Source organism: Eurytemora carolleeae, unplaced genomic scaffold (genome assembly GCF_000591075.1).
Source record: "Eurytemora carolleeae unplaced genomic scaffold, Eaff_2.0 scaffold1, whole genome shotgun sequence".
NCBI classification, from domain to species: domain Eukaryota; kingdom Metazoa; phylum Arthropoda; class Copepoda; order Calanoida; family Temoridae; genus Eurytemora; species Eurytemora carolleeae.
In genome coordinates, this window is record NW_019396081.1 from 903,846 (window position 1) to 916,191 (window position 12,346).

Here is a 12,346-nt window from a genome sequence, read left to right on the forward strand (position 1 = left end):
TGATAGTTTTCATGAAATCTAAACTTTCAGCAGTTTCATGATAGTTTTCATGAAATCTAAACTTTCAGCAGTTTCATGATAGTTTTCATGAAATCTAAACTTTCATCAGTTTCATGATAGTTTTCATGAAATCTAAACTTTCATCAGTTTCATGATAGTTTTCATGAAATCTAAACTTTCATCAGTTTCATGATAGTTTTCATGAAATCTAAAAATAAACTTTATGCAAGACGTTGTTATTGAAACTAAAGTCACTTTTATCGCTTAAAGCTAAGAAGCTTCTAAAAAAACATTTAACATCTGTATCCTCAGAAAAATGTTCAAAGATTAAAATTAATGCAGGGAAACGATAATAAAATAGATTAGCTAAAAATGAAAATTTAGACGGTAGAAAATCTTGTTTTGAGTTTATCAATCTACTGTAACCATCACACTGAAATAAGACCCCCCTGGTCCATCAAGGCGTGTTATCTAGGAATCCTTACTGATTTTTTGTTAAAGAAAGGAGTGGCTTGTATAATGTAAATGATAAAACGATTAATAAAATCTATAGATTACAAAAAGTATAAAGTGTAGTACTATATTGTACATATTGTACTCGGATGAGGAAAGATGGAAAGAGTAGAGAATTAATAGAGGGTTGTTGAAAAGAGGAGGTATAAGAAAAAAGAGAAAAAAACTAAAGAAAGAAAAGTAAAAGAATGGGAAAAATGGTAGAAGGGAAGGAGAACGGAAGAAAGAAGAAACATATGTAAAAGAAATTTTGATAGGATAGGAAGAAAAAGTAGAGGAAGGTAACGGTAAAATAGAAGAGGAAGGTAAACGGTAAAATAGAAGAGGAAGGTAAACGGTAAAATAATGCTGTAATTGGAAACTGTATTGAAGATGAAATGTGAAGACAGGAAGAAAATGAGTGAAAGGTTAAAAATAATATTTAAATAATGTTTACAGATATATGTTTATTTACAATAGACAATTTGAAAACCTGATAGTTTGAGTTTTTATTGATGTAGCTTGACTTGTGATTAAGTATGTGAGTGTATGATGACGAGTGCTAAGAAAAACAAATAAATGATAAGGCAAAAAATCTTATCAACACAAACCCGAGTGTTTTCATTAAATATTGGGTTTAGAGGTCTCTGGCAAAATGGACAACCCTCCCTCCCCCCCCCACACACACATCCTTTCAACTCCATTAAACTGTGAAGAATATTTTACTTAATTTTAACATAATCTGAGTTTCCCATGATAATTTAACTCATGCAAATAAAGTAAAATTAAAACTCTACCCAATAAAAAACACGTTATCTTTTTATTAGTAATTTTACCGTGCTACGGTTTGAATACTTTCACACGCTAAGTTTTTCCCTTTATCTTGAATTTAGTTTGATTGTGCGTGTCCTTCTAAAATGACAAAAAAATATTCTTAAAACGCAGTATGCGATTTTTTTTAATTCGCAAAAGCTCTGAAGCTATGTTAGCTGAGAGGCGGGGCACGTCGAGCCCTCCTTTTCTAGTATTCAATAAAACTGTACTTACGGTCCAATACCTCCATACTACTATTCATCAATTCAAATATTCAAAAAGTCAGACTTCAATAAAAGAGAGGTTTTAATGGGTTGGTAGAGAGAGGGGGGGGAGTGGAATTCGGCGAAAAAATTACATCCATATCTTTCCACAAAGGAATAATTTAAAATGTTTGAATTTAAATCAAATATTAAATACAAACCAACTCAGACAGCTGCAGATAGATAGATGGCAACATATGAAACACTTTAACTAATCTTAATTTTGATCTATTTCAAATATCCAATTTTCTTAGTTTTTATGAAAAAAAATAATAATACCTCGAAAGGGACAAAAGTGAAAGTAAAACGTCGAAACCTTCCAGTGCCCCAGTGCAGTTTTGATATTCCGACAATAAACTCGTTTTCGTGATTATAATTTANTCCCCCTGCACAACACTCTTCCATACCTTATATTTTATACCCCTCCGACCCCTCCACAACCCTACAAATAATCAATTCAGAAAATTGATTTTAGAATACCTCTAATTTTTAAACGCTAATGAAGTATATGGCTTATATCCCCCCCCCCTCTTGTTAAAAATACAAGGAATTTATCAATCAAACATATTGCTTTTCTTAATTTTCAATTCTAAATTAAAACTTGATTTTCAATCATACTATTTCTATTTGATTTAGTTTAAACTAGTTAGTTCTTTCCTTAAGTTTCGTTCACTCCCCTTAACTTGAAAATTTTCAAAAAACAAAGCAGGGTTTTTTTGCTATTCTAAATCTATTTATTATTCCATTAAATGCAAACTTAATTTAATCAAAACAGTTAAGGTTTTTTAGGTTTATTAATAATTCATAATTTAACATGGAGATGCATATTTTTTCAGGGCTATGATTATTATCGACCAGCCCTATTTGTGAGATAAAATATGCAAATATCTTGAAGTTTATTAATATAAAAATGTTGAAGATTTCGGATCCATAAGAAGATAAAGCTGTAGTGTGTTATGAAGACCCCTATTTAAAACCGCCAAGTATATCAGATTTCAGTCCGCCGTTCGACGTATTTATATACTTTTAATCTTAACATGTGAATTTTCGTCTAGACCTAGGACCAAGACCAATGCACACTGACACACAGAGTGATATTAAACCCGTCAAAGACATGATGTTTATGTCTGAAGCTGAAATCTAGGCAACACAGAGTTTTAAAAAGTTTTAAATCAAAACCTCGGACCAAGGGAATCAAGAGATATTTTTTTTCAAGTAGCTAGTTTCGGAATTTTTGACGTCATTAAAGTTTTTTATCCACATTAAATGTATCATATATATATCCATAGACACAGTGTTTCGTCAGTATGGCTCTATTCGTCAGATTTTGATTTTGCAGTTGAAAGGCTTGAACCATGAATCCTTAGATTATGAATCAAACACGCTAACTACTGCCCCATCAAATCATGATGATTTGGTAATGAAATAGGGACCAGATTATATTGCAGTATATATATATATATATATATATATATATATAGATAAATATACCTATATTTGTACGTCTAGAGGCGTAAGACCAGTATTTATCTGAATGTAGAATGAATAAGTTCCAAGATATACTCCACCATGGTTTCCGTTTACCAGTGGATTGAAATTAGCAGGGGGTAGGATTATATTGCATTATACCAATGCGAATACAGCTAAGGAGGTTGAGATAGGGATTGTTTAATGTTGAAATATTAATACGACGACTTAAGACATCTTAAAGGGATTGTAAAGGAAAAATGAAAGGGGGTATAGGATGAAACCTGAGAATGTCAGGAGTTGAACGATCCCTATAAGACATCTATCTGATGTTCCTGTCTCAAGAAATAGATATAAAACTGTGTGATAAACTATTCCACTGTTTATCTACATGTAATGACGTTGACCGGAAGATACAACCACAGGGTTGACCAGGAGATAAACTACAGTCCTGACCAGGATAAAAACCTCAACCGCTGGACCGGGAGATATACACAGGGTTGACCAGGATATTAACCACAGGGTTGACCGGGAAATAACTCCAGGGTTGACCAGGAGATAAACCGCAGGGTTGACCAGGAGATAAACCACAGGGTTGACCGGGAGATAACTCCAGGGTTGACCAGGAGATAAGCCAGAGGATTGACTGGGAGATAACTCCAGGGTTGACAGGGAGATAACCCATAGGGTGAACCGGGAGATAAATTACTGGGTGAACGGGAGATAAACCGCAGGGTTAACTGGGAGATAAACCTCAGGGTGTTGACTGGGAGATAAACCGGAGAGTTGACCGGGAGATAAACCACTGGGTTGACCGCGACATAAACCACAGGATTGACCGGGAGATAAACCGCAGGGTTGACCGGGATATAAACTGCAGGGTTGATCGGGAAATATATAAATTATGGTTTATTTTTGTTACATTTTAGTTAATTTGAGTTTTTGTTCTGTTTGAAATCATAATATTTATTTCAAACTTTATTATTGTCCTCTTGATGAAAATTCGCATTAATGACAAAAACATTTTATGTTCAGCGTATTTTCAAAATCCATGCTCGGACGTGAAGTCAGCTGTTCTGGTAAACATGATATTTATTACACAAAACACAAATATTTACTTTCCGTTTTTTTATTTTTAGATGTAACATATTCAATTGAAACCTATTTTAATCACTTTTACTATTGTCACTTTAAAAAATGAGAAGAAAATGAGTGCATTACACTGTAAATTTGTTCACTTGGATCTCCTTGTTGTACTGTGGAGTTCCACAGCGAACTGAGTTTTTCGGTTCATTTTATTAAATACCGGAGCTTCTAAGGTTCGCCACCAGGTGGCTTCAAATATACCGGTGTTTACATTCAACACTGTCATCTATCGGCAGAACTTACAATTTGGTGTTAAAAATAATAATTTGTTTACGTATAAAACTGATAATACTAATTTTACACAAAACTACTGTAGATGTATGTGATGTGAGTCACCCTGGACTATAACCAGGGCGAGATGTGTTCGGTCTTTTTCAATTTAAACTCAATCCTGTTTTGGTTTAGAACACAACAATTTTCAAACTTACAAGTAGTTTTTTATACTGGTTTATTATAAACGCATTCGCCGACAGTAAAAGGATTTTTTAAAGCAAAAAATTATGGTTAAGGAATGAGTCTTTGCCACAAACTCTACTTTTCTAAATCGTATATCTTTAGATTCCAATGTCGTAGACCTTAGATATTTCAAACAATGAATTCTTTTAGATCAAATGATATAAGTTTTGAAATATCAAAGATGTACGACATTGGGTTCCATTTCCAAAGACATAGGGATTATAAATTCAGAGTTTGTGACAAAGAGTCAATTCCTTTGTGAAATTTTGATTAAAAGTCTCAGCTTACTGAGACAAAAGCCGAAATCGTAATTTGATCCCGTTTTGAGATTTTTAGACTCATAAATAAAAATTAGAAAATAATCGCGTAATAAATAATTTTCAAGAACTTTTAGCGAAATTGAAAAAAGTTCCAAAACTGGATAGTGGATAACCCTGTTTTTACTAAGTTTAATACATGTTTTTTCTGGATGTTTTCATTTGTCACATCTGATACTCTTTTTCAGTTAAATTCTATTTCTGCATTTTCCTCTAGTTTAAAGTTTAAACCAACAAGAAATGATCACTAAATCTTTCTAAAGGAAACTGACTCTATTTATAGATATCTTAGAAACATGACTCTGATTAATACATACTGAATATTCAGATTATAGAATAGAACATTTTTATATTTTTTATTCTAATTCTTTACGTTTAATGCATCTTTAAATTTGGTCTTGATATTTCACAGAGAAAACAGACTAAACGTACCGTAATTAAGATCTATAATCCAATATTTTATAGCACTCATTATTGCCGAAAAGAATTGGTGGTTCTTCTAAAGTTTCTATAACACTGTGTAATTGTACTAATCCAAAAACGAAAAGGGCCTCCCCATGCCCTTTAAATGCAAGTAAAAACTGCAGTTGAAAAGAATATTTAACATAACATTAGTACATTGTTTAATACTTCACTTTAAATTGTAAAATTGACATTGTCCTTCCATTTTCCGATCTTAATCAGATTCCTCTGATATTTTAATTTTGGAAATTCAATAACATCATAATATATATATAAATATCTCATAATATATTTACTGTAACAGGGCATCTTGTTACAAATATATACATTCAATTACATAATAATATATATAAATATCTCATAATATATTTACTGTAACAGGGCATCTTGTTACAAATATATACATTCAATTACATAATAATATATATAAATATCTCAAAATATGTTTACTGTAACAGGGCATCTTGTTACAAATATATACATACATATGTATAACATTCTGCAAAGTATCTACATAGTACACATTTCCAAATATTGATAATGAATATTAGTTGATTTTTAAAGTATATCTGTACAAAAGATAAATGTTGTAAAAATAAATCTTTTTATGAAATGATATGATTTATTATTATATGCTAAATTTTTTTGTGATATGTTTGTGCGATTACATTCTTGTGATATGGTTTTATACATGTATATGTAATTAATAATTTTGTAAAATGTAAAATTGAATTGTTCATATGCTTATGTTTGTACAATTGCATTGTTAGATACTATTTTTTGATATGTATAATATTTCTTACGCAATATGCGTAAATTGCGTGTATATATGGTTATGCTATCATATTTACACAAATTTTGATTTGCTTACCTTGCAGATGTGAGATTTGTGCCTGAAAAGCTGCAAGATCTTCATCAACATAATCCTAAAATGATTATATCATTAAACTCATGCATAAATATTGTAGCAGGAAAATGATGTTTTGATCTTTCCTGCGACTGTAAATAGCATTTTGTTTATCATTATTTTTACCCTTCGTTCGCACTCAACCCCATTTTGCCTCCCCCCCCCCCCCACCGTTTACTGATATTTAACGGGTTTTCTTGTTTATGTTTGGTTTCTATATTTAACCCAAGCCACGCGGAGAAATCCGTTATCTCCGAACCCGGGAACTAGTGAGCTGGCCGGCCAGCTCACAGGGCGTGGGGTAGAATGCGAACTAAGGGTGGAGCGAAATAGAGGGAAAAAAGGCAGTTGTGATTCAGCTCCCTTGAATTAAGGTTCCCTTGAAGAATTCCCCTATTTGACGAAACTGATTGATTCATAATATTTAGTTTGTACTAGTATCGTTCGATTTAAAGTTTGTATTTTGCATCTTTTGTATATAAATATATTGTAAGAAAAACCGACTCGTTGAATATTTGAGAAACTCAGTGCATTGCTTTATTGATTTTTATTCATATACTATAATATATTTCAAAACGTCAAAAAAAAGTTTACTTTGGAAAATTAAAACGGAAATTTAATTATAAATAATCTTGATCATTAAACTTTTTACTCCCCCCACCCCCGGAAGAGCTATATACCTAATTTGACATTTAGTGCAAGTACGTTAATGCATTAAAAACTTTGGTAAAATTTATCTATACGTTAACTTGTTAAAGTTGATTGAGTAAAATTATCTGCGCGTAGCGCCAACATGTTTTTTTTACATTTTTCCTCCTATAATGGTAATCATGGACATGGAGAATGGAGATCAAGTTTCTAAACGGAGATGTTTGTGTCCCCAAGATTCTGGAAGGGGGGGGGGTAATTGCCCCCAAGATTCTAGGGGGGGTCCCCCAGGATTATAGGTGGGGGGGGGGTGAATAACCCCAATAACCCCCCTATATACGCCACTGCTAATTATACCTGTGACTGCTGAGCAATAAGATCTGCTGTAGCAGGAGCAACGGATGATGGTCCACCAGGGGGGCCACCTCCCCCTCCGGGTCCAGGGAAACCTGGAAACCCCCATTCAAACGATCTAGAATACATTATATTTCAATTTTTTCCCCAAATAGCTTTCTTTTCATAAAAAAAATGGCCTAAACCTTGAAGTGTATAGTCTAAAGTATCCAACAGACTTTTTACATCGGATATTTTTTCAATTGAAATTTAGTAAAAGGTTTCTTTTACAATCATCTTTTATTAAACTAAACATATATTATCATATTATTTCTAAAAGAACACACCCCCATTACTTAAACCTTTTTTATGCCTTCAGAACATTCGTTTTACTAATAAAAATGAATTTTATTGATGTGTAAGACGATAAGTCTAATTTTGCTTGTTTAGTTAAAAAATATCTAACCTAGCTGGGCTCCCATACCTTCCCATAGGTGATACAGGCCCTGGAGATGGTCCAAATCCTTCAATATGTTTTATATAAACGAATACTTGTTTTTTTTAGTTAAAGGCTCTTTTAACGATCAGTCAATAAAACATGAGAATATACTTTAAACCTGAAATTGTTTTTGATCAACTTTTTTATTCATCTAAACTTTATTCATGTCATACTTTAAATATAAACAAGATACTTACAACTAATAGAATTCATTGAATCCCAAAACATTATGTATGTAATTATATAAATTCGGTCACTGGTTTCTGAGAATAAGAAAAAGATTTGTAGATTTTGCAGAAAACATTTCTTTTTGAAGATTGGAAATAAATGCCGCTCATTTTTAAGACGACTTTCTATCAACGTTCTACTTCAGTTGGAAAAGAAAGATTAGTTTTATTTTGTTCGTTTTATTCCTTGTTGTGGATTATAAACTGGTCCGTATCCTAGATTCATGTTGTATCCTGGTCCTGAATTGTATCCCGGGGGAGGATTGTATCCAGGAGGAGGATTGTATCCGGGTGAAGGATTGAAACCAGGAGACTGATTGTATCCAGGTCTGGACACAGTGATGGGTGAGTAGGTTCCTCTTGGTCCAGGGGATACCAGATGCTGGAACAAAATATTTGGGAAAAAACTGAGTCTTTGCTGCAAATTAAAATTTTTTAATACCTATATCTTTGCAACCTGATGTTAAAATTCTTTGATAATTCAAACTCAGATTATTTGATCTAACAAAAATTGCAAAGATATTGGGATTAAAATCAGAGTTTGTGGCAAAAACTCAATTTCTTTTTTTCGAGAAAATGAGAAAATAAGGAGTATAAAAAAGAGGGGCAAAATAAAGATCCAGAAAACAGTGGAATTCTCGTCGTTTTTGTCCTTAAAATGTCGCAAAGGATTTTGTAATTTGTAAACTTTTCTAAAGATATTTAAACCAATTTTAAGAGTTATATTAGTTGCACCAATTTATTCTGGTTAAATCATAAGTTGTAGGAATACACGATGCAAAACTATGTTTATTTGAACAAGTTCAAGGATTTTGCACAAATAGTTGTTTACAATATAATTTTCAAAAATAGTTAGGATATTAAACTAAATATACAATTCGATGCAACAGAAACAAGAAAAACAAGAAATCAGGATATCATGACATTTATAGTGATTAACAAGATAATAGAAATAACAATTAACAGATGCATTAGACATACCAATTATTGAGGACAAATTTTGTAATTAAAATATTTTTACTTAAAACAAGAACCCAAGCTGAAAAGAAGAGAAAATAAAAACAACAAAACAACTAAATATTTAGAATTTTGAAAACTTTAGTTTTCAGCATATATATCGATAAGATGCAAAATTACTTATCATCACATATACAAATATTATAAAAGATATTGTAATGAAATCCGTTGTAAAATTGGTGACACACAAAGGATGAGACTTAAATGGCGACCAAAAACTTGTACATGAAAATCTATGGTTGATTTTTATTTGATAATGTAAACAATGAACAAATTGGTAGACAAAAAAACATGTATAAAGCTGCATGGAATTAATGGAAGAAATTTCCATTCAGACACAGAAAGATCACATTTTTATTAAACATATATTTAGTTTACTGCAATTGTATTACTTTTGTTTCTTAAATCATTTTATATACTATTCAAAAACTTATATAAAAAAAAAACAGAAAACAAAATTTAACCTTTAAATCTTTTATTTTTAGAGTTTTAGTTCGTTATTTAAGTTTAAACTTTGGGGCTAACCCTGTATTACGAGAGTCACATATGTCCTATTAATAACTATCTTCTCTGCTATTTCCCTTAAAGTAATGTAATCAACATTTTAAGTGTTTCAACAGTTTAAATTCTAAGAATGCCTAATTATCCGTTAAATAGGCTTGAATAGACTTGAATACCTGAGGTATTGGCCTGAATGTTTGGCTTGAAGGGTTTGTAGAACGGTTTGGTGTTCTACGGTCCTGGGTGTACGGGCCTGGGGACATACGGTTTGGTCCTGAAATTAATATACATACAGTGGTATCAAAAAGTAGTGGAATGATTGTCGTCTTTTTTTCTTTTCTTTTTATTGTAAAATGTTGTTCAGGATTTTATAATTGTAACTAACTTTTAAGAATGAGACCGGAACATTTTTAAACATTAATTGGTAATAACGATAAAAAATTACTAAATCCTCGGAGACATTTGATATGTAAACGGAAGACGACATTAATTGTTCAGTTTTCTGGCTACTAATATATTGAGAAAAAAGCGGATTCATTTTTACATAACCTTTCTAACAAAATATTACGAGCAACATAACATATACAATATCAAATTTGATAATTTTGCGAACTTTATAAGAGCAATAAAATAAAAAAACCATTAAAATGAGATTTACAAAATGAAGTCTACTTTTAGTAACTGATATTGCATTCAAGTAAAAGATAAAGATGGAAAATTGATTTTTGAACCTGCTTTACCAAGTTTATGACAAGGTTGACCGAAAAAGTTCGTCCTGATTTGTTAATAAATAAACTTTTTATCTTAAAAAGAAGGTTTTTTTTCGGTCGAGAAAAGTTTAAAGAAAGACGCCCTGATTTGCGACTTTCGGTCCTTGCTTGGCCCTGATTTAGTCGTCATCAGTAAGTATTTCCATTTACTGTTGTAGCGCCGATATAAGGATTTATCTCTTATTGGATAATAAGCTAGATAGAAATTGATAGATGTTACCGCCATGCAATTTCTATTGGTTCAGAATAGACACCAAACACATGGCTGAACCCTAATTGGATCAGGCGCTAATGGACTCGGCATACTAGAGTGGATCGTGTACCTAAACCGGTTGGGAACAGCATTTGGCCGGACCCGGACATTCTTCTTGTTCTCTCCACCCTCTCTCCATACCTTCAGGCAAATAGGTATCAAAATGAAGATAAGCAATTTGGTCATGTTTAATGAATCAAGAGATTGTGATCAAGTGCTTATTAAAAAATCACTTATTTTAATCTAACCTTAAATTTTAAAAATTTAATATTTGGAGAATTTTAGAAATATTGGTTCGAATATTTAGAAAATTAAGTTTAGAACTAAAATAAACTGATTAAAATTTAACAAAAGAATAATCTCTCTCAAAAAAAATTTTGTTTGGAAATGTTGAGATAAACTGAATAAACTACAATGAATAAGAAGATGTGTCCATGGAATGAATAAATAAACAAAAATAATTAAAAAGATTAAAGTTCATTTTCGAGTTTTCGTCTTTTTTTCTAAGTAAATATCATATAATTGAAAAAAAGGAAAAAGATCCTACCCTACAGGGGATTCTGTTCCTTGTCGATGAAACCCTGGTCTCTGCCCCCCTCCAGCACTGTATTTCCTGGTGGGGGTCGCTGTAAAAATATCAATTTATCAGATTTTGTTCTCACTATATCATTCTCTAAAGTTTTCTTGATACAGGGTTACCCGCAAAGAATCAGAATTTAATGACGACCTGAAACTCTTTTAATAAAACCATTTTAGCGCATTCTTAACTAAACCCCACTTTATTTTCGGTCAGTGTACTGCAGATCACTGTAATTTATATGCACCGAAAGCTTATTTTAGGGTGAGAGTTGCATTTGGTTTCTGTCTGAAATACGGTCTTTTAGTGGATCATATCAGAAAATCGGAAAAAGAAAAAATCATGTTTTTGCAGCGGGGAACCATGAATGAAAAAAAAGCGGAAAAAATCCAGGCAGTCGTCTTTTCAGTCTCATCTTTTTTAGGTAACGCTGTTTATACTTACAAGACATGTTTGTGAAGTTGCTTTCACTTCGCCAGAGAATGTCGTCTTTATTTTAGCAGCATTTTGGAGTGTTTGTTTTCTTAACTAATTTGTTTAGAAAATATATCTGTAAGAATAGGGTCGAAATATAAACAGTTTCAGTAGCGCAACCTAATTATTCACTCAACGATGAGTTAAAAGGTTTCATGAAAAACAAAAAAATAATCTAATGTTTGCGAGTTTATTTGGTATTTTTTCTCTTTTCTTTGAAAGTTTAATGTTTTTAGAATAGAATTTTACATATTACATTAAAAATGTTATCAAAAACATTTCAACTATTACATATCACTGAAAATGCTTTTCACAATAGTTTTGTCAATTTAAAGCGAAAACAGGAAAACATTTTTTTATTCTTTCTTGTTTAAAATTGTAGCATTACTCTCCAGGAATATTTCATAATATCATTTCATTCTCATCTCCCAAATACTGAAAAATAATATATTTTATTTCTAAAAATTCTGTTTCTGAAACTAAATCTTATTTATTCCCCTTTATAACCCCTCCCAGGCTCCCATACGAAGAAAGTATATTTGTCAAAACAAGGTAAAACGTCTTAACCCATTAAGTCCCGCACCTGTTACCCCCCTCCCCCCTTTAAACATATTTACACACGTTATTTACCCTCCCCCCCCTTTATTTTTTGAATCGACACGTATTAAATAACTCCCCCCTCTCACTAACATATTCGTTTCTAACATTACTTCATGTCGTACAA

General features: G+C 31.8%; 2 protein-coding genes across 2 annotated transcripts in view; both read right to left on the reverse strand.

Annotated features, from left to right (window-relative positions):
* LOC111717190 (splicing regulatory glutamine/lysine-rich protein 1) overlaps positions 1 to 4,467 on the reverse strand; it is a 15,685-nt gene extending 11,218 nt beyond the window's left edge. Inside the window, exon 1 of the mRNA XM_023492705.1 lies at positions 4,257 to 4,467. The gene's annotated coding sequence lies outside the window, so the exon portion shown is untranslated. The remainder of the gene's footprint in view (positions 1 to 4,256) is intronic.
* The window catches only part of LOC111716682 (nesprin-1), a 90,015-nt gene extending 78,321 nt beyond the window's left edge, over positions 1 to 11,694 (reverse strand). Inside the window, exons 1-8 of the mRNA XM_023492166.1 lie at positions 11,593 to 11,694; positions 11,119 to 11,197; positions 10,642 to 10,712; positions 9,725 to 9,822; positions 8,217 to 8,412; positions 7,771 to 7,828; positions 7,329 to 7,443; positions 6,288 to 6,342 (exon numbers count right to left, since the gene is read on the reverse strand). Of these exons, the coding sequence (XP_023347934.1) occupies positions 6,288 to 6,342; positions 7,329 to 7,443; positions 7,771 to 7,828; positions 8,217 to 8,412; positions 9,725 to 9,822; positions 10,642 to 10,712; positions 11,119 to 11,197; positions 11,593 to 11,599 (679 nt within the window). The 5' untranslated portion in view covers positions 11,600 to 11,694. The remainder of the gene's footprint in view (positions 1 to 6,287; positions 6,343 to 7,328; positions 7,444 to 7,770; positions 7,829 to 8,216; positions 8,413 to 9,724; positions 9,823 to 10,641; positions 10,713 to 11,118; positions 11,198 to 11,592) is intronic.
* Between the last annotated feature and the right edge of the window lie 652 nt (positions 11,695 to 12,346).